We start from the raw sequence: 22,694 nt of genomic DNA on the forward strand, positions 1-22,694 counted from the left end.
AGAGACAACTGAATGGTGTTCTTCCACTCCTATAAGGAGCTGCACATGACTGCACAAATGAAAGCCTTGTGGAGACTCCTCTTGGATTTTAAGAGAAAACCAAAATGGAAGATTATTTGGAAACTTTCTGTTAATATCCAAGAACAATCTACCAAAACGTTTATGAAAAAGATTAGAAATAAGGCAAGGTTTTTGAAACATCAATTTTAACCCTCTCAGGCTCAAATTAAACTTTTTGTTGCTAATGCACAACCAAGTCCTGCAGCGGTACTTCTGAGTAAAACAAACTCATAAAATATGTATGTGGGGTAATCAGGTTGTTAGTTTTTATCTGTTGCAAATCGGCAACGCCTGCCTCGAGAGGGTTAAGTAAACAAGGATCGGGCAACTGGAAGTCAAAATACAACATGAACAAAGGCTGGAAGGGAAATGAACAATCCTGTGTACATTTACCATAAACCATAGTAGATTTTACCTGACCAGAGGTGAAGCCCGTCAAAACCATAAGAGTAGAGATCATCTCCAACCCCGTTACCCCCCCAGCCTTCTCCTCCGCCAGGATAAGGACTGTAACCCTCTGTCAGAGCCCAACCTACACGGAGATGATATGGCTGAGCTGTAAGAAACGGCTCTACGTGGTCCACCATCACCTCAAAATACCACTTCTTATACTGAGTGGATCCTTCGCAAGTTCCAAGGAAAACATTGGGTCTCATGCTGAGGTAAGATTACAATAAAGGAGGAGTCAGAGGAGTTGTTTAGATACTTTGGTGAAATCAACAAAGATGAAACATTCACTATAATCTGACCCACCTGGTTACATAGTTGATGATGTTAGTTTGAAGTAGAAGGTCACGTCCTGGTAACAGATTCTCTGTGATGAGATTCTGATTTGACCTTACAGCGACCCCATTACACACACAGAGGGAACAAAGCACATCCAAGACCTGTCAGGAAAAGGTTTATAGAATCTAAGACTCACTGCATTTTATACAGTAAGTATGTCGAGAGCAATAAGTTCACATGCTCCAGGTTTTTGCAGTATGCTCAGAAAACATCGTTGCAGCGTTTCTGACCTTGTGATTGCGTCCATGCTTATCCAGCAGAGAGATGATTGATTTGATGTGATTCTCTTGAATAATATTCAAAACCTCTGGACTCTCAATCAGGACGCAATATAAAACCTCCAGGATTCCTATTCTCGTAAAAAAATATGACAATATATGAATACACTGTAAAGTTTTGGGCTTTATATTAAATTGCAGAAGACCAACATAGTAAATGCATATGTTCTCAGAAAAAAAAAAAATGCAAATGAATAAAGCACAATAAGTTCAGTTTTATCAACCCTCTGTCGTTATAAAACAAAACCAGTTTCCATCAGCTAATAAACAGATTCATGTCCTAGATACCTGAAGATGCTTCCAAACGATCCAGTTTACTGACCAGCCAGTCAAGGTTGTCGCAGAAGAGGGCGCAGTTGGCACGGTTACCTCTGATCAAAGAAGCTGATCAAAGAAAAGATTAGAAATGCAACAGACTCACAAACAAGAAAAGTGTCCAAATGTGGTAACATTAATGATTATTAGTCTAAAACAGTGAACGAGTGAAATAAACCATCATCTGCACATACCTAGCAATTCATACAGTAAGTTCACAATCTCTTTCCATGACTCAGCAGCTTCTTCCCCAGCATACTCTGAGAAATGGGCTGCTGTGTTGTACACATTGAGGCGATCAACGCAGTCCAGAACAAGCGTAATCATTCCCTGTTACAGCAATAAAAACTGAAATAAAAGCACTGACCAAAAATTAAATCTATCAAATAAAATGTTAATCCAGAATTCAGCTGTTCTCATGAAAAGTGAGTTCTCATTATCCAAACTAACCTCTTCCTGAAAAAGGTTCTGTCTGTTTTTTAAGGAGCGGAGCTTGAACTGCTTGTCCTCGTGCTCCAGTTCCTCTTCAGGGGGTCGGAAGTAGAAAATGAGATCCTGCAACGAGAGCACCACTGTGTCCATAGGCAGAGACGGGGCATTGGCAGATTTATTTTTTCCACTTAGAGCATCAAGTCCTCTGGGAACATAAAGAGAATACAGAAGACATGAGAATACCACAAAAAATATGACATATATTTTTAAAAAAACAAGAAAATGACTAATATAAAAGATTGAAATAACATGTAAAATGCTACTTGATGAACTGGTTGAAGAGGCCTGTTGTGCTGTAAATCATCCTGGCAGCTTGAGACTCTTCAGTCTGAGATCGAGCAACCGTGAGGGCATCATCCATGTGACCTTCTTTGTGGAGTATGGCCTACGAATCAAACATGGGTGTTCTTCAAACATAAGTATATACTCAACACTCATAAATAGAAGAGTAAATGCTTTCTGCTTTACCTTTCTCTTCAGAGGACCTAGACGTGCAGATTTGGCATCAACAGCAGCATATGTAAGCCACAGGCCAGATGAAACATGCTGTACAAAGCACATGGACTCTCCATACTTGATCTCAGGTATGCCCATGCCCTCCACATCTCGTTTCTGGGTCACTTCAATTTTTTCCTGTAATTTAAATAAAAAGTGTTCCCTTCAAAACTGTTATGAATATCTACACTTGTGCTAAGAGACAGACACTGCCTTTTATAGATTTCACTTTGTACAATAACCTTTGAAATCCTGAAGCAGAAGGCTGACATCTTGGAATTTGCTTTCTCTGGGTCCACCAAGAGAAGTCCTTTCTCCTCATCCAGACAAAGGTATCGGCCTGTTGTTATGTGACGTATCCGGAAAGACTGGCCCCACTTAATGTGGCCTCCACTCCAACTACCAACGGGCACACACAAATGAGCCTCAGCCACAACATGAAGTCGCTCTAGTCATTCCATCAACATGAAGTAATTCCTGCGAGGGAATCATCATACGTACGCAATACGTAGTGGCTCAAGTCTCCATAAGGATCGAGCATGACTGCATACTGGCCCTCCTTCATAGTGAGCAACTCTGGAAACATGGCAGTCAATGATGTGCAATGTGCATCAGGAAATTTCAAGCTTGAAAATTCCAAAATATTAGGATTTTTCTTATATGCAGCAATCATTTTAGTTCATGTGCACAGTATGACAGTTTAAGAGCTTCCAATGCGGTCTTGACTTCATAGTGCAATTTTAAAGTGTAATATTTTTCATGTAAATGCTTTACTATTGCCAACACGTAAAAACTACACTTAAAGGGAAATGTTAAAACTGACTGAAGTTCCCACAATCCAAGTTTCCTCTGACTGACTGTGGACTGATTTATATTAAAGGTGCTCAAATTTGCCTATACAATGGATGCCACATTTATTCCTACTCATCAATACCTTGCCCCAGTACCCTAAAAGCAGCTCCCTAACAACAAAAGCTTTTTCCAGCACACGATAGACTGTAAAGGGGCATCCACGCAGGAAGCAACTAGCAGTGACAGTGCAACCAAAGACCACTGAAAGTCAGCGACGGGAGATAGGCAGTCTGTATTTACATTTTTGGTCAACTTTGAGACCAGGAATTTAAGAGGCTACCAATAAGAACACATGATACCATTGATTGGCATTTGGCTGGGTAGTAAATAGTTTAGAGGATTACCTAGGCAACCAGAACCTGGATTGACCATCTGTCAAAGACGAAGCAATGGATGACAAGCAAAACTTCACATATGTACGGAGCCCCGCAGGGGGCGAAACTTTTGCGAGATTTCGTAAAACAAACTCGGGATCTCGCAAAAGTTGAATTCCAACAATGGCGGCAGCTACTTAGTTGTAATATTACTCTTTTTGGGTCACAAAATACACTTTTAAGATATTTTGAGGCGTGAATGTAGTTGTGTAAACGTCAGATATCTGCTCGGTTTACAAGACATCACATATTTGCAAAAGTGCTCCGATGTTTTCGGAGATGTATGAAACTTTTGCGAGATCTCGCAAAAGTTTTGAGACAATGCTAGCTAACATTAGCCATAAGAAAGACCCACGTTGGTGCTTTCAATACAGTCTTATAACACCACACGCTACTAAAAAACAGCAAGCCCTAAAAACATTTTAAAAAGTCTGTGACAGAAATACAGACTTGTAAAGCTAAAACAATTAAAACCTACGAGTTTGGTATTTATGTAGTCAATATCGGATTGCATGTACTGCCATGAAAGACACTGGTTACCTGTGCCGGTCATCCCCTTGATCAGCTGCTGGGATTGCCAAACACTCGTCCATGTGACCGTGGAACAGCCGGAGCACATACCCTCCAGTCAGAAAACCTAGAGACAAAGAGCTAGGTTAGGATTAGGTTTATTGTTTTGTTTTGTTTTTAGCAGAAAGAAAATTACATACCTTCAGCTAGTTCACATCCAGACATTACAGGGGTCATGGTCCACAGAGTTTGCATGAAGGAAGCATCTACCATTAAATCACCACTGGCATAGGACAGGTGCTGCAAAGAGTGCAGATGGTAATATTAGTAATACAGACTGTAAGCTCTGACTTTTGATACAAGTAAACGCAGTCGTGGTTACCAGGTATCGCTCTGAAGAAACACTGACAAGAATGAGGTCATCTCCGACTCTGACCTTCTCTCCTTCAGACCTTTGCTTAGAGGCTGGATGGATGGTCCACCAGCAGGCCTCTCCTGTAGTGGATATAAAGATTTAAAAAAAAAAAAAAAAAACCTAGATCGGAGTCTGATGGACATGTTGAGCAAAAATGTTCGTAGTCACCTGTGGAGTCTTCCTGCAAGCCCACATCAAAAGCCAGTTTGTCTGTCAGTGAGCGCGACGTAGTCAAACAGCTCAAGTACTGCAGTGGAAAGACAGAGATAACGCTTCCAATCAGCTTTAAGAAGACGATATGATGGAAAAGCAACCACGGTAACTGCAAATGTACTCACCATGCTGGAGTGGGTGTGTTTCAGCAGGATGGCATGTCCATACAGGAGGGTTCGATGACCCCCACCTTGTGACGACTGAGTGGAGAAGGTAGAAGAAGATTTAGTGGTTAATGTATTAATGAGATAAGTTGATTGTAATATTGTGAGCAGGTTATCAGAAACAACTTCAATAAATTATGACACACTGAAAACTCAGATTTAAGTACTGGACAAAAGGAAACCTGAGCAAACCTACCCATTTGTCCAAATCGACTGCCTATGGTTGGCAGGTGGGAGATGTATAAAGTTAGAAAAGAAACAACGTGAATATAAGTTGATTGCAGCAAATGATTAAATCAAAGAACTTGTATGTACTATATCACGTGTAACCTTGTAACCTCTAAATCTTACCTCATCCACAGAGGAGTTGGACAACATCTCCTGTAATGCTCGCACAGACAGGGATTGCTCCAAAATGAAGCAGCAGATGGCGAGGTCTGGAGGGACATTCTGAAAGGCACAACAACCAGTCAGCTTGGTGAACAGCAGCAATGCAAGCTCTCAAAGAAGTTATATCATTGCATTGTGTCCTTTAAATACCTGAGCATTCGATGTGGTCTCGAGAAAGCACAGACGATTTCCAAAACCTTCACATGACAGGCACAGCTTGATCTGTTCCTTAAGAATAGATGCAGTGCACTGCAGCACTACATGGTCATCCTACAAGGATAAAATAAGCTTGAAGCAGAGTAGGCATTTTGACAGGAAAACATGCACAGAGGGGTCTGTCAAAATAGCCTTTGAATCAAAGAATAGTTTGGATTTCAAACGGACAATTACAAAAGCAAAGTGTTTCAGATTAACCATTTATTCTGAAACGTTTTTGTTTATGTAGAAAAATATTACAAATGAGCATACACCACATTCTGTCTTTTGAGATTACCTAATTTTCAGTTATGCTAGTAACAGCTAGTTTAGTGTTCTGGTATTGATGTAACAGACATCTATAACCTCACATGCATTTAAGCAAATCTTAGATTTCATGGTGCATCTTACTTTTCATGGGTAAGCATATTTAACTTTTAATTAGTCACCCCGATCGGTCCATATTGACTGTACTATATTTATAAACAGTGACGTAACAACCAAAACAAGAGGTGTCAAACATATTAAGAAGCAACGTAATGTAAATGCATGATTTTTAACACTATATAAAAATTTATATCTATATGTATGCTTTTCTTTGCTTTCACTCCCAACTCCTCCTACACCATCAGGAGTTGGGCAACCACACTTGGCACATAGGTGCATCATGAGTTCTTATTTATATCGGTTTTTATGACATCATCATATTGCCTAGCAGCAGGCTAAAATAACCTGCTTTTAATCACTTTTAACACCGTATAGAACAAATGTAGTATCTTTTTTATACAACAATTGCAGCTAATTTCTTTCCATAAACCTCAGTTACACACGATAAAATATACTATTAACACCATCAGGCTGCCTAGTAACCACCTGGCAACAGGCTAAAATGGCCTGGTTTTTTTTCGCCTTTACATGGCTAGAATTTCTTATTAAAGCATTTTTAACTACAAAAGCTGATTTATACTTCATATATTAAGTATAAAGTATTAAGTGTATTAAGTACATGTTTTTATGAGGTGTTATTGGTACAAAAATACTTAAAATGGGTAACTTTAAGCATTTATATGGCTGTTACACCTTATAAAAGCATCGTGTCCTTTTAATTTAATGGTCAACAGCACAAACAGGCTGAACAACACTGTAGCACAGGTATGTACTGTTTAATTTAACAAACAACTTGCTTAACAACATGAATAATAAAGTTGAGACAAATGAATCAACCTGCAATAAAATGTGATTTTTCAAGCTACTCCCCAAGTTTGAGCCTCTGTGTTGTGTTACTTTTCAGTGCATGTCACTGGCCACAGATGCCTAAGCCCCTTCCTTTGGCTCTGAGACCCCAGCACAGTTATCTATTTCAGGCGGCTGCACCTGCTGTTCACACATCCCTTTCTGGAAAGCAAAAGATATTTAGGATTTGACAGCCAGGAAGAAAATCTCCCCACATTGCACTTGTTCAGTAACGCAATTACTCATGTTTTCAAAGGAGAGAAATATATAAAACCTTACTTTGAGGCAACACAACTCAAAATTTCACACACCGCTGTACTTAAAAATTGCTAAATTTCTTTCTCCCCCTTAGTCATAGCACATGCTTACAACAAAGAACACTAAAAGGAGTTTATTGATTGTCAGAAAAAATGCAGCTCTAACACTGTAATTCTACGTTTTCTTTTTTTATATTACTCAGTTTTAGCATGACTTTAAGATAATTATAACGTAATATCATATTAACATAAAAATACAGTCTTATTATTGTCAATTAATTTTATGATCTGATCACAGTCTTTTCATATCTTTAACCTTTGGCATAGTCAAGTCAAGTCTGTCATTTACAACTTTAAAGCAAAAAATACTGTACATCTTGCAGACGACCTTAAAGACCGTTCACCAAAATATTATAGAGCCTTCATAAACTGACAGTCCTACGGGAACCCTGCAGGGTCACAACAGCAGTTTTGATCAGGGCAGCTACTATGCATTTCCCCTCAATGTAGTAATATACCTACACTCACTAGTCATTTTATTAGGTACACCCTACTTCAGTTATCAGTTTGCTCCCCCTTTTGCCTTCAGGACTGCCCTAATTCTTCATGTAATGGATTCAAGGAAGGTGTTGGAAACATTCCTCAAAGATTTTGGTCGATATTGACAGGATAGCATCACACAGTTGCCGTGGATTTGTTGGCTGCACTTCTATGATGTGAATCTGGATTGATGATCTGGTCACTGTGGAGACAATTTGAGTACAAGTAACTCACTGTCACACAGGAAACCAGACTAAGATGATATGAGCTTTTTTTTATATGAGCTTCGTGATATGGCACGTTGCCCTGCTAAGAGTCACAGTGTGGTCTTCTTCCACTATAGCCGATCTTCTTTTAGGTTCAGTATACTACATGCAGAAGAGCATCTTCTTTTGTAATGAATGGTTATTTGAGTTACTGTTACTCTCCTATCAGCTCAAAGCAGTCTCCTCAGCAAGACAGTTTTGCTGGCAGAACTACTGCTCACAGGATATTCTTTCTTTTTTGGACCACTCTGTAAACCCTACAGATGGTGGGAAAATCCCCTTAGGTCAGCAGTTTCTAAAATACTCAACAGTCAAAGAATCCTCTCCAGACACATAAAGAATTATTATGCTTATTATTCCTTTTAGAAGGATGAGTTTCTGCCTGGCTGTGTGGGTGAAGTTGTGGATGGTTTTACTTCACTTTTGGTTTAATCTGAAACTATTCGGTCTAGGAAGCACTTCTGTCTGATGTGTCACAGCCTTCATTTTAACAACCAAAGTTCAGCTACAGTGACAGTGACAGCTATATCTCAGTGAACCTTGGCAGTTGTCGGTTTAGCTTCTCTACTTCTCTTTGAAAACGTAGTGGTAAAACACTCCACTAAAGAGCTAGCACTACTGTAGTAATGCAGTTCTCAAATGGACTGAAGTAAGCAGGTGCTGAAATGGGCCAAGCTTTGAAACTGTTAATCCTCACGCAGTAAATTTAGACCTCAGCTGAGTTCAAGACGAAAAGCAGCAGACTGACAGTGTCACATTGTTGACATATTTTACTTAGTGCTCTGTTTCAAGGCGAGAGACAATGTCAAGTGAAAATGTGTGCTTCTTAGAATTATGTATAGCAGCTGCAAGGTAAAATATTTACAAGAAAACGCATTTAAATTTCAAAGAGTTCACATTGTTCCAATTATCTGTTAAGGGCACCTGTTTAAACACAAAGTAGCAGACTGCAGAACACACACATTTAATCAAGAAGGAACAAAAAAACTGCAAAGATGAGAAATTCTCATAACACAGGATAATGGATAATCAGCATCTGGTTTGTGCTATTTTGAAGGCTAGAGTTACTACACTGCACATGTTCAACCACTATGTTAAACAAGTGCAACATATACGGACCATCCAAATAAAGAGTGTTACATTGAGTTGTCTGATTGCAAGGCCACAATGCCCTTCTGCAGTCAGCTTTGGCCCAGAGAGCTAAGAAGGAAATCTGATAGCCCAGCAGAGAGTACTGTAGCAGAGATAAACTTGTTTAAACTAAATACTTGATATAACTATAGTACAGTCAATTATGTAAGAAATTTTAAGTAAAATATACTAAAAACCTTGTAATGTAATAAAAACAAAACAAAATTCAATGTCTGAGTGGGATTCAGTTATATCCACACAGCAGTAAAAAAGAGATACACTTCATAATGTGATAATGATCATCAATAATTAAGCAATTCATGCTTTGGAAACTGCAATCTTTCAACTGGCAGAAGAGCATTGAGTTTTATTTATTTATTCTGTAGGCGTCACAGGACTAAAGAAGTATTTAATCTTGAAGGATACTGGGCAAAAATAAAATGAAAGTGCAACGGGAAGAAGTAACAATTGATGTTTCGTGCCTCTGTATCACACGGGAGTCATGAATCAGTTCTTGTGGCTCTATAGCCAATTAAATAACAAAACATAAACATTGCCATAAAGCCAGTGGGAATGGGACGATGAGACCGATATGTCTACGTGTTAACTGTCAACTGGCACCAGACATTTTCTTCTCTGTGACAAAACAGTTGTATATCAAGTAGCCGATGGGATATAAATAGGAAACAATGCTAACAAAACCAGCCACCTGTGCCTGTCTATCTGTGCTATGTAAAGAAAGCTACCGAACACACTGAACGCTTGTCTAACTATCTGTTATAAAGCAACCACATCATGGACAAGCATAGCCACTACCATTCATTGTTGATGAATAAGTTTACCAACAGTTGACAACTAATCGAGAACAGATAAGGAGCATCACTCACTGTACGCAGAAACTGAATCTCTTCCTCTCCATCTGCACCTTCTGCCATCCTCCCAAGGAATTAAAGGCAAAACCTTTGAGAGAAATGAGAAAGTGTTGGTTTCACAGCTCTGCCACTTGTTGTGCCTGCCACATATGGCAGGACAATGTTGGTGAAGACTTCTGAAGGACAGAGTGTGTCTCCTGCCTCTCCCGGGCTGAGTTATGAGGCAGAGGGATTGACTGTTGATTACAGCATCAAAAAGAGGTGGAGCACAAACTGAAGCAGCATTTCACATGTTCATATATCAATGCAAGGACACTATAATAAAAACTGAATATAAATCAGGAAGAAGTTAGACAAGAGTTCATCAGACATGACCCCTTATTTATTTTTTTGCCATTATTTTTTTTCTTTTCTCCTTCTTTATGTTCAATAAATAGGAGGGATCTTCACAAGTTACAGGGGAGATACAATTATGTTAAGTGTTTATCTGTTGGGTTATTCTACAACTAGAATACAATTTAGGCTTCATAAACTTTACAAATAAACCCCATACCCTTTATTTTATAATTAGCTGTTATGTATTTAAAGAAAATGATAAATAAACCATAAAAAATCTCAAAGAAAAAGATGTTAACCATGGAATGTTAGGGACTGTGAAAAGAATGCAGTTATATAGATAAATAAAAATTGAAATGAATTAGCCTTGTGGAAAATGAGCGTTACATTGGTTACAGTAGCACATTCAAACTGGTCATAAAAGATTGGAAAAATACAAAATATGTCAAACAGGACTAAACTTTGTTAGCACATCACGTGACCATGTGTTTTGTCACTTCTTTTTCCAGACTAAACAGGTTTCAGTGAAAGGATTGCACAGATGTGAGTCACAAATTAGACTGAAACAATTATAAGAGTTATGTATTGAAACCATAATAGTTAATTTATAACTTATTATAATTGTCATATTTACCATGCAATTTGACTAGCAAGAGAAAAACGCCATTTTGCGGGAGTTCTCAAGAGCTAATTTGTATTTTAAAGAATATTTTGGATCTACTTTTTCAACAAATAGGTTTACATTTTGCCTCAGGACAGGTGTAATTTACACAACTATTGTGTTAGAGTCATTTTTAAATTTTTGGGTGGAACAGAAAACTCCTTACCTGCATGCAATAAAATTAGACCCAGACGATTTTATAAGCCGTACTATTAATTCGAACATTTCCATAAAATTAGACAGCTAATTCTGCACAAATAATGAATAACAGTAAATATGTTATTGAAATTACAATTCGGCAAAGTTATTAAGTTTTATGTTTGGTACAGCTACATACCAAGCACATACTTACTAATTTCCTTTAGAGGGCGGCAAAACCTCGGGGGCGAGTATGTCATTAAATATCAATCCGGTTGTTCAGTGTGACGTCACTAGCCGTGTCTGGGCCTAAACTCCGCTGCAGGTCCATATATCAAACATCACTATGGCATTACTGAGAGTTGAAAAACTGTCTAAAGTCTTTCATCTTTAATAAAATGATCAGCGTTCTGCTCTACCAGGTGTAACAATTGAGTTTAACATCCAGGCATCCATAAAAATGGAATTTATGACATTTAACGGAGTTAGAAGTTAGCAGGGAGTTAGCTCGCTAGCTTCTATCTAAATACAATATAGCATGTCCTGACTGCGGGGTTTTGGAAACAAATTAAAGCGTACAGCTATGTTATCACTTCCAGCATAAATGAAGACAGGAAACTAAACAGCAGTGACGTTTGTAGGGTTACTGAAGTTGGGCTAGCTGGTATATAATGATGTGCTACGTGACCGCTAGCGACACAGCTATGTTAGTATAATATAAACAAGCTAATCAAAGGAGCTTGCAAAGAAAAGCGTCTGGACTTCTTTAAGTTACTTGAAGACGTTTCGCCTCTCATCCGAGAAGCTTCTTCAGTTCTAAGGTCAAATGGTGGAGAGTCCCAGATATAAACCTAGTGGGAGTATCCCCCCACAGAGGGACAAAAGGACCCCCTGATGATCCTCTAATCGCCTGAGCCAAGGTGTGAAACTGGGTGTGGGTCCCAATCAGCCAGAGTTTCGGGTGAGTTCATTGTGAAACCTGGCCCCACCCTATCATGCGAATTCCTGAGATCAGATGGCCCAGGATGTGAGTGGGCGTTAAGGCGTCTGGGAAGGGATCTCAAAACTGGATTATAGATGGCTTCTTTCACTCCTCTTTCAAACCATCTGTCCTCTCTGTCCAAAATGTGAACATTGGCATCCTCGAAAGAGTGTCCTTTGTGCCAATGTTCACATTTTGGACAGAGAGGACAGATGGTTTGAAAGAGGAGTGAAAGAAGCCATCTATGTCCACTGTGAGCGACCATCTTTGAACAGAGGCGGTGGTTTACGACACCAACTGTCTGCCATCTATAATCCAGTTTTGAGATCCCTTCCCAGACGCCTTAACGCCCACTCACATCCTGGGCCATCTGATCTCAGGAATTCGCATGATAGGGTGGGGCCAGGTTTCACAATGAACTCACCCGAAACTCTGGCTGATTGGGACCCACACCCAGTTTCACACCTTGGCTCAGGCGATTAGAGGATCATCAGGGGGTCCTTTTGTCCCTCTGTGGGGGGACACTCCCACTAGGTTTATATCTGGGACTCTCCACCATTTGACCTTAGAACTGAAGAAGCTTCTCGGATGAGAGGCGAAACGTCTTCAAGTAACTTAAAGAAGTCCAGACGCTTTTCTTTGCAAGCTCCTTTGACTACGATGACCTGGATGACTGAGAATCTTCACAGACATAAACAAGCTAACTTTTTTCCACTCTATAAAAGTTAACGTGAGGATTCTCGGTGGTCAGGAACAAATGTAATCGCATGGCAGGATGCTGTAAAAGAATCAAACTTCAGCCAGGAGAACAACTGAGATAATCCATCCACAATACGAGGTTAGTCATTCATGTAACAGCACCATGCAGGACAGACGAGCTCTACAGAGGGTTGTGCGGTCAGCTGAGCGCACCATCCGCTCCGAGCTCCCTGACCTGCACTCAATCTACAGCAGGCGGTGCTGGACCAAGGCCAGGAAGATCGTGAAGGACCTCAGCCATCCCAACAACAGACTGTTCTCTCTGTTGAGGTCAGGAAAGCGATTCCGCTCCCTGAAGACCAACACAGAGAGACTGAGGAGGAGCTTCTTCCCGCAGGCGATACGGTCTCTCAATCACACCACCACACAGTACTGACCCACACATATGGTTCTTACACACACACTGGACTTTCTGGACATTGTTTTTGCACAACACTGGTCACTATATTCTTCATTTCCAGTTAATACTTGTACAGCTGCTGTTATTGTGTATATATTTATTTATATTTATATTTCTTCATACATTCTTATATAGTTCTATATTGTGTATTGTGTATTTTGTTGTACAGTTATTTTATTTTCAACTTTAATTTATATATTTTATCTTATTCTTCCCAGTTAAATTTACCCTTCATTCTAATTTGTGTTGTACAGTTATTTCATTTTTAACCTTAATTTATATTTTATTCCTTCCTAGTTAAATTTACCCTTTTTAATTTTTCATATTTATTTCCTATCTTATTCATAGCCTTTCCTTTTTTGTTTTCTTTAGGTCACGAGCAGTTGTCCAAGCATTTCACTACATATCGTACTGTGTATGACTGTGTACGTGACAAATAAAATTTGAATTTGAATTTGAATGTACTGCTGCATGGGCTGGGCTGTTACATCCTAAGGTTTTAAAAACTGAGCTTAAATAAATGATTAGTGGTAATAAAAGCCGAGGGAGGTCAACAGTGATCACTGACTGTTTTAGGAGCTTTTTGAGATTAAATAGAAGAAAATACATAACATTAAACATGTTAACAACACAAAAGCCATATTAAACGCAGACTACTTTAGGCCCGGAAGTAGGATTCGTCACGACAGCACTTAACAATCGGATAGAAGAAGAAAACCGTGCGTCGGTAAAATAGTTCCCTCTTCATTTCAAAACATAGAGCAAAGTCAGGTAAGAGCTACCAACAGTTTTTAATCACTTGCATCTATATGAGCACAGTATTTTTCCATTTTATTCTATTAGCCAGCATACTGCACAGAGTACTATCATTGGTGGCTAACCTAAATCCCAGCTTAGTGAGTAGAGACCGTATATAGACGCGTCATATTGAGCTTCCTGCTAGCTTAGCTTAGCACCTTAGCGTAGTTTGTTATGAGGTGTTTCGTTGCTGTGGATGGTTTTGTTTGCTTGCGCTACAACACTACCCCAAAACTATTTAATGAACAACGTGAATAAGTGAAAAGACGTATTCCGAGGGTTTGTGATCATGTGAAATACTTGAAGGTGGGAACAGAGGAGAATGGACGCCCTTGCACACATGCTTTCGGACCCTCTTGATCCAAAAGAAGAGAACGATGAGCAAATCACCGAGGAGTGCATGCTGGGGAACTGCAGAGTGAGCCTTCCAGAGGACCTCCTGGAGGACGTGAGTTGTTTGGCATTTAGTTGCGAAATTATCCTCTTTTCTGCTGTTTCACGGTTCATATTTTGCTTCACATATCTTCATATGTTGCTGTTCACTTCTTTTTACGACAGCCTGAAATTTTCTTCTCTGTGCTGAGTGAAAGCACTTGGCGTGAAGTACTGACAGATTCCCAGCGGCAGCACCTTCGTCAGTTTCTGCCGCAGTTTCCTGAGAACAATAGTGTGGAGCAGGACAGTACCATCAGTGACCTATTCAATAATAAAAATTTTAACTTTGGGAACCCCCTTCATCTTGCACAAAAACTATTCAGAGGTGCTTACCACTTTACTTTACTGCTGAGAAGAGTGAATGATGCTGAATTGATTTTTGAAGCAGTTACTCATCACATCTCTTGTTATCCCAACCCAGATGGTTACTTCAATCCTGAGGTGGTCAAGTACAGACAACTGTGTGCCAAGTCCCAGAGGAAACGACAGGTGCACTGCCTTCAGCAGTATTACCACAGGCTGCTGAAGCAGATCCTCGTCTCCAGAAAGGTATTTGTGTTTTTTTAAGTTTGTGGAAGATTGCGCACAGCCTCTTAGCTTCTGTCTGTGTCTGTGAGTTTTGATGTATTTCTTGTTGCAGGAGCTGCTGGACTTTGCAGTACAAAATGGTCTGGACTTTCCACATAAAAGAAGGTTACCAACCAAAACCCATGCAGAAATGCGGGAGGCAAGGGTGACAAGAAGATTGAGTCGCATAATGAAGGAGGTCAAAGCTGAGTGTGGGGACAGCAATGCTTCATCTGATGATGATGGTTTGTCTGGTCTTGGATGAGTGTTTCTAATGCTAATTACATTCTTTTGTAATCTATGAAGCACTTCATTGACAGCTAACATGAATATGAAAAATTGAGAGGAAACTTAAACATACAGATTGATTGATACATCAATTTGAATCCTCACAAGACTGACCATACCAGTTCCTTTGGATGCCTTCCAGATATATCACCATGGACTCCGGCACCTCAGTCACCCTCTTCTCCAACACCCACGGTCTCAGTCAGAGTACTACCAAGCCTCTCCACTCAAGACATGAAGAGTACTGGTACGTGATTTGTCGTGTACCCTGAATAATGTTACTGTGTTGTTTAAGCACAGGAAGTGTGTTTTTTTTTTTTTTTTTTTGCTTGTTTGTTTGTTTGTTTTTTGTTTTTTTATACATAATTTGTTATCATTGTTATTATTATGATTATCATAACAGAAAAAATAGAACTTGGTGAGCAGGATTTGAAAGTCATGCTGCAGAATCATCGTGAGAAGAGGAAGCGACAACCGGTAAGTTGCAAGAGACGGAGACAAAACGCATGATTCTCATAAGGTTTGTTCACTATATCTTTAATGACTTTTTTTTAATTTTATTTATTTATTTATTTTTATTCCTAGGACCATCCAGACTTGATAACCTCTGATATCCACCTTGGAGACATACTTTCAAGAGCAAACATGGGTCGTAAAGGGACTATGCGTGAGTAAATGTGTTTAAAATATCCACTTTTTAAATGTTTTAATGAAACATTAAAAAATTGATGACCGTTTTTGTTAGAAATCTACAAAGAGAACTCCAGAATTTTAAAAAAGCAACAAATAGGGGGTTAAAATTATATCGGAATAGAAGGCCTTAAATACTCATATACAGTCCACCTCAGCTTTCACAGCTTATGTCACAATGAAACACATGAGTTGTACCTCGAGCTTCAAGAAAGACTTATGTAATAGTGAACGTCTGGGGAGGTATACAAAAAAAGTAATGAAAACCTTTATGTCATCCATCTTTCTTAAAAGGGAGCGCATTGGTATGTGGAAACTTTGATACAGAATGTCAGTACTTTCAGATTACACTGTGACACTGATAATATTGTTTGTCTTTGTTTATTTCAATTGTCACAGCACTCTTCGATCTGTCTTTGCCTAAGAAGAAGATCAGAGATGAGAGAAGGAAGAAGAAAATGAGGACGATAAAAGTTGAATCTGAGGACACCTGTGACACTCTTGCACCTCCAGACACCCCATCAGCTCCACCAGCAAACATAATCAACTCCCTGCCAGATGCACCGTCTACCCCGCTAACCAACATTAAGGAGGAGTGAGTCTAGCAAATTGCTGGTGTCAAAATGTAACTGTATAGTCTGGCTAGATGATGGATCCTCTTCTTCTACTTATCAGTATTATTATTATTATTATTATTATTATTGCAGAGTTGTGGAGGAGTATCTAAGCAGTCCCGTTCCAGTTGAGGAAATAGTCGCCAGTTTTTTCAGTTTGCTGGAAAACATCTTGAGGACAGAAGGTCCTGCCAGTACTTCAGTGGTAAGCGCTAATTTCGGCCTGCATACATGTTTTAAATTTTGTAACATCCCTGTAGAGAATTTAACACCATTAATTTAATCCCTCAGTTGGAGGAGAAAGTTCAAATATGGCAGTCATCTCCAGCAAGTTCCATTAATGCATGGTTTTCTTCAGCCTCGTGCTGGTCTGACTTGGTTGTTCAAGCCCTGCAGTTTCTTGCAGGAGAGACTAAAGGTGAGTAGCAATGGTCACTCACACTAAAACAGTATTTTTTCTTACCCCGTGTTGGAGTGGGAAGAAATATCCAAGTATTTACCTCTGCACTCTTCTGTTTGTAAATCAGATGGCATGATGGCACTTCCCAGTGGCTTTTCTCCATTTGTGGAATTTTCTGATGAATGTCAACAGTGGAGGTGGATCGGTAAGCACATTCAAACGCAGCAATACCTGGCCTGAAGTAGTGCTTGTTGTTGGTGGTCGTCAAAGGAGATTAACATTCACAATTTCTTTTAGGTCCCACTCAGGATACAGAGAAGGATTTGAGTGCACTGTGTCAGTTGTGGTTAGACTCCAAAGATTTCATTGTCAAGGTAAAAAAAAAAAAATATTACTACAAAAAATGCCGTGTGACTTGTACACTTGTGACATTGTACAGCTTGTACAATGCTGTACGTTAGTTGTGTTTTATCAGTTTTATCTCTGACAATATTTAAAAAGGCTTTTTATCTTCAACAGACAGAAAATGAAGAAACATTAGACATGACCTCTCCCACACCGAGACTGTAAGCTTCAGCAATTTATGATTTTTATTGCTAATTTCATGTTTTCTGCTTGTTTCTTGAATTATTGTGACATTAAAGTTATTCTTAAGAAGTGTAATACACGTATATGTAAGCTCCTAATTTTTTTTTTTTTTTTTCCCCCTCTTCACACAGTTCAACTGATTATGTCGTGCGTCCCAGCACTGGAGATGAGAGACAAGTGTTTCAAGTCCAGGTTTGCTTTTGTGCTGCAACGTTTAAAGTGATCTGCACATCTGGCCTGACATACCCTCTCTGAAGTCCACATACTTTTTTTTCTTTTTAATTATTAGGAGCAGCAACGGTACAACCAGCCACATAAGGCTTTCACGTTTAGGATGCATGGCTTTGAATCTGTGGTGGGTCCAGTTAAAGGAGTGTTCGATAAGGAGATGTCACTAAACAAAGCCAGGGAGCACACGCTGCTGCGCTCAGACCGACCACCATACGTCACCATTCTTTCTCTGGGTTAGAGCTTCTGTTTTACGTGGATTCCATTGATGTGGGGACTCACTGCTTTAGCAGCAAAGCCATTCGTATGACTTTTGCCTCTTTTCTTTTTTTCTAGTACGGGATGCAGCAGCCAGATTACCCAATGGGGAGGGAACGAGAGCAGAGATCTGTGAACTGCTGAAAGACTCACAGTTTCTTGCTCCAGATGTCACAAGTGCACAGGCATGAAAGAGTTTTCCCTTCTTTTTTTCCTCTTCATTAAGTTTTTTCTCTGTGTCCCTTATCATTTTTCATAATTACAGATGACTTCTTTGTTGTGTTTGATTATGAATTGACCACTTTTCAGAGACAGACACTGGCTTTAAGCTTTAGCCTTTTAGTGACATTTTCCGTGAGTAAGGAGCTTTGCTTTCCATTTAGGTGAATACAGTTGTCAGCGGGGCTCTGGATAGACTTCACTATGAGAAAGACCCCTGTGTCAAGTATGACATCGGCCGCAAACTGTGGATTTACCTGCACCGCAATCGCAGCCAGGAAGAGTTTGGTAAGCCACAAAGCTTATTTCAAAATATTTCTGGTTTATGGAGCTGCCTTAAAGAACAGTGTCTTGTTTTTACTCAACATCAGGATACAGTACTCTGCTCTGTATGAAGGACATTATCAGAAGACATTAGGAGCCTACTAAAATCTGACCCTTTCTTGCACAATATCTTACTTGTTTGGTTTGCTGGCTCTTGGCCCTGTCCACGTCTCCATGAGGTGTTACAGATTAACTCTAATTATCGCTTTTATTGCACTTGTTGTCCTCAACTCAACTAACATTAACTGGTTTATTTCCTGCTTGATTCTGCTCCTGTTGTGTGCGTGAGTCATGGCACATTTAACATTAGCATCAAGCAAAATGAACTACCTTTATCATCTCTTTCCATGTGAAGAAAAGACATTTCATTTGTAAAAGCCTCTTTAGCTCTGTTAGATACAGAAAATGACTTAATCACTGAGCAGTGGAGGGAAAAAAACTTATTCTTTGGTTTATTTGTCCTATCCAGAGAGGATCCACCAGGCTCAAGCTGCAGCTGCAAAAGCAAGAAAAGCTCTACAGCAAAAACCGAAACCAGCAGCTAAACCTGTAAGTCCACAGGAAAAAAAACAAACACCCAACAGCATTTACTGGGGGAAATAACCATTTACCAATTATTGTTTTGATTAATCTTTGTTTTTATGGTTTAGAAGTCTGGAAGCAAAGATGGAGGCAACAAAACTGGATTTTTGGAAGCAGGACAGGATATAGGTTCTAATCCCATGTCACCAATCCCGACGACACCCACTCCGAACACACCTGGAACCCCCAAATCACCCTTACCCTCCACAGTCACCACACCAACAAAAACCAGAGTCCCAGATACAATCAAAACCAGCCCAGGGTCAGTGTGCCATATTTTTTTTTTTTTTTTCTTATTTATATTGTCTAGAACATACGTTTTGATTCATTTGTGCAATTTCAAATCAACTCTTGTCTGTTGCTTCTGCTCCCTCTTGTACGCCTAGTGTTCTTCTTGTGTCCCCTCCATCGTTGCCCCAGCTGGGAACTATTTTGCCCACAAGTCAGGCTTGTCCACCAGCTTCACAGCCAGTTACATCCCACGCAGCTCGTATAGTGAGTCACCTGACGGCAGGTTCTCTTCCACAAGTACGAGTCGTTCCTGCTCAGCCTGGCCTGGGGTCATCGGCAGGAAGTCAGCAAGCCACACTGGTACATCAGACCCCTCACCAGATCCGGATGCCAGTGTCAGTGTCTGCTAAAGGAATTTCACAGGTACCAAAAACAACTAGTAATTTTTAAAAGATGGATGGATGGTTGTTGGAAATGTACAATTAATTCTGTCTGTGTTTGTTGTGTATGTCAACAGGCTGTGGTGTCTGTGCCTTTAAGAAGTCAACCTGCTAGCAGTCCAGTCCAGGTTCCAACTACATTGTCTGTGTCAGCTGTAACTGTGGCCAAACCTCAATCTGGATCACCTGGTAGCCCAGCTACCAACCCTGCTTCTCCAGCTGTGCTGCAAGGAGTCACCAGCCCAAACATCAAACAGGTTGAGCATTTTCTTTTAACTGTATATATTTGGGTATCTACTATCTGAAGGGCCCTTTAATAAAGACGACTACAGTGCAACAGTGGTGCATAGTTATTAACCGTATAGTAGAGATGTTCCCTTAAATGTCAGATGCTTACAGATATACACATGAATAAACAAATTTGACTCCTTACAATCTCAGCGCAACAACTATAGTTGAAATGTAGTTTAACTGAGTAGTATACAGGAAGAGGATGGTGACAGGAAAAAAATCCTTGAAGGCCGTTTACCATTTAATGATCCCATGATTTATTATTTGTATAATTATCATTATAATAATTATTATTTGCAGGTGTCTATCACAGGACAACTGGGAGTAAAGTCTCCAGGAGCAGGAATTCCTATCACAGCTACAAACCTTCGCATCCAAGGCAAAGATGTCCTACGCCTCCCACCATCGTCCATAACCACAGATGCTAAAGGCCAAACAGTGCTGCGGATCACCCCAGACATGATGGCAACACTTGCCAAATCCCCAGTTACGACCGTCAAGCTCACTTCTGACTTTCTGGGCTCTGCCTCCACAGGCGGCAAGAGCATATCAGCCACTCTTCACGTGACACCACCCCATCCTTCACCTTCTTCGGTGTCCAGTGCTGCATCCTGTACTGGGGAAGTACAGACCACTAAAGCAGGACACGTTGCCTCGACCTTGTTAAAGGCTGCAGGAGACACGACCATTCGTTTGATGCCCACGTTGGCCGTCACTGTGGCCGACCAAAAATCTAGGACCTTCTCCACTGTGACTTCCCCAGACAAGACCGGCGCCACAATTCGGATAATGCCGGGCCTGGGTGTAATTCCACAGAAACCAGGTCAGACCATCACAATGACCACCACCACTGGCAGTAAACCTCTCACAGCAAGTACATGTGCTAACGTAGTGACCATGCCTGCCAGTGTTGTGGCCGGTGCTAAAGGGATCACAGTGGCTTCTGGAGCTTCGGGGTCACCTCTGACGCTAGGAACAGCTACAGCTACTGTGCGACAGGTCCCTACTACAGTTGTCACCACACAAACGGTTAGAGAAATATTCAGTGTTATTCATCACTATAACACACTGTTGAATCCAACAATGTTATCTAATGCATGTCTTAAGAAGGGTTTAAGTGTGAGAGTTAACCAAACAGCTTACAGTTACTGAAAAGATTATCCCAACTATGTGTAACTATCTGTTAAAACTAGAGATAGTTAATGTTTTAACGGGTTGGTAATTTATTGATTTACATGGTTTCCTCAAATGAAAACCAGGAACTGATAAGCAAGGAATGCATCCACGTGTTCCTCGCTTTCTCCAAACATACAGTCAGCTTGCATTCAGCAAGTCATTTCACTGCAGACTTTTGTTTTTCTTTAGTGATCTATAATAGGATATTCTCAATAATGGGAATTTTGAATTTTACCTTATTTAAATGATTGCTTTAAGTGTACTGTAAAACCATCAATAACAGGCCCAAACCATTCTGTTCTTTGAACACTGTAGGGGAAGTTACCCGCACGGATCACAGTCCCCCTGTCTGTCCTCAATCAGCCACTGAAGAGCAAGAGTGTTGTAACGACACCCATTGTGAAAGGAAGCCTGAACACAAAGTAAGGCTGCACAGATTTAGACTTTTCGCTTTCATTTTATTGTGAAGGTTAATGCTCTAAGATATAATTTTATTTCAGCAATTTGTGTGTTTTCTTGACATTATAACAGTAGAAGTGCACATTTTTGCAGTTGATCTATATTTATACATTTCTCTCTCCTGTGTGAGCAGTATTAGCAGCCTGGGCAGAAACATCATTCTCACCACCATGCCTGCTGGCACGAAGCTGATTGCAGGAAACAAACCTGTCAGTTTTGTCACAGCGCAACAGTTCCAACAGCTTCAGCAGCAAGGACAGGCCACACAGGTTTTTGTAGATGCTTTTCATTTTTAGCACATATAGTGCTTTCATTTTATAGTTTCTGTTCAGATCAAACAAATACAGAGAATTATCTACCATCTTATACTCTTCAGGTTCGGATCCAGACAGTTCCAGCGCAGCAGGTTCAGCACATGGCTGCAGGCTCCCCAAAATCTGTTTCAACAGTCGTAGTCACAACAGCACCTTCACCAAAATGTACGCCTGATACTCCACCGGCTCCACAACAGTGATCTCATCCTGTCAGCCTACAATGACTCATAGATCAAGGATGCTATATATGTACCAGGATTGTTTGTTTTTGTCCAATATTTATCAGAGTTTTAGTTCAGTTTGCAAGTTAAAAAACATAAAAGCCAGAAACCTAATTCTTCCCTGAAAACCCTGCTGCCTTTCTTTTCTTTTTCTCCAAGTATTACATGAAAATTCTGGTCATTTATTAACAAAATGTTACCTCCTGAATTTGTTTCTCCACATTGTTATAAACAAAATATATCATAAGAAAATTCAGCCTGTTTATAATCTTTCCGTAGAAATTCCAGGTGCAAGTTTGTGGGAAAACTGAAAAGTCTACATGGTCTCTTGATAACCTCAAACAACAACTTGTCCGATTGTATTAAAGTACTAATTCAGTTTAATATAAGCAAGTTGTGATTTGTTAATAAAATATTTCAATATGTTGCATTTTTTGTAAAAGCAGGCGATACACAA

General features: G+C 39.9%; 2 protein-coding genes across 2 annotated transcripts in view; one reads left to right on the forward strand and one right to left on the reverse strand.

Annotated features, from left to right (window-relative positions):
- The window catches only part of LOC146700095 (ryanodine receptor 1-like), a 56,275-nt gene extending 46,374 nt beyond the window's left edge, over window positions 1-9,901 (reverse strand). The window contains exons 1-18 of the mRNA XM_085471481.1: window positions 9,854-9,901; window positions 5,495-5,614; window positions 5,317-5,404; window positions 4,916-5,022; window positions 4,746-4,824; window positions 4,545-4,657; window positions 4,363-4,462; window positions 4,193-4,289; window positions 2,928-3,002; window positions 2,669-2,825; window positions 2,400-2,564; window positions 2,195-2,316; window positions 1,890-2,076; window positions 1,634-1,769; window positions 1,413-1,508; window positions 1,077-1,195; window positions 814-947; window positions 476-717 (exon numbers count right to left, since the gene is read on the reverse strand). Coding sequence (XP_085327607.1) covers window positions 476-717; window positions 814-947; window positions 1,077-1,195; window positions 1,413-1,508; window positions 1,634-1,769; window positions 1,890-2,076; window positions 2,195-2,316; window positions 2,400-2,564; window positions 2,669-2,825; window positions 2,928-3,002; window positions 4,193-4,289; window positions 4,363-4,462; window positions 4,545-4,657; window positions 4,746-4,824; window positions 4,916-5,022; window positions 5,317-5,404; window positions 5,495-5,614; window positions 9,854-9,901 — 2,185 coding nt within the window. The remainder of the gene's footprint in view (window positions 1-475; window positions 718-813; window positions 948-1,076; window positions 1,196-1,412; window positions 1,509-1,633; window positions 1,770-1,889; window positions 2,077-2,194; window positions 2,317-2,399; window positions 2,565-2,668; window positions 2,826-2,927; window positions 3,003-4,192; window positions 4,290-4,362; window positions 4,463-4,544; window positions 4,658-4,745; window positions 4,825-4,915; window positions 5,023-5,316; window positions 5,405-5,494; window positions 5,615-9,853) is intronic.
- A 3,922-nt stretch (window positions 9,902-13,823) lies between these two features.
- Window positions 13,824-22,679, forward strand: nfrkb (nuclear factor related to kappaB binding protein). Its single transcript, XM_085470151.1, has 26 exons — window positions 13,824-13,885; window positions 14,219-14,360; window positions 14,471-14,672; window positions 14,769-14,896; window positions 14,988-15,159; window positions 15,345-15,449; window positions 15,606-15,679; window positions 15,788-15,869; window positions 16,292-16,487; window positions 16,600-16,711; window positions 16,798-16,924; window positions 17,034-17,111; window positions 17,204-17,280; window positions 17,426-17,472; window positions 17,626-17,686; window positions 17,784-17,958; window positions 18,059-18,165; window positions 18,364-18,487; window positions 18,993-19,072; window positions 19,174-19,367; window positions 19,492-19,759; window positions 19,854-20,033; window positions 20,368-21,096; window positions 21,559-21,665; window positions 21,836-21,971; window positions 22,079-22,679. Exons 2-26 carry the CDS (start codon window positions 14,235-14,237, stop codon window positions 22,214-22,216), a joined length of 3,825 nt encoding a protein of 1,274 aa, XP_085326277.1. The 5' UTR covers window positions 13,824-13,885; window positions 14,219-14,234; the 3' UTR covers window positions 22,217-22,679.
- The last annotated feature ends 15 nt before the right edge of the window (window positions 22,680-22,694 follow it).

Source organism: Copadichromis virginalis, linkage group LG10 (assembly GCF_057382275.1).
Source record: "Copadichromis virginalis isolate Kocher_CV1m ecotype Utaka linkage group LG10, C_Virginalis_male_GT1.1, whole genome shotgun sequence".
Taxonomy (NCBI): domain Eukaryota; kingdom Metazoa; phylum Chordata; class Actinopteri; order Cichliformes; family Cichlidae; genus Copadichromis; species Copadichromis virginalis.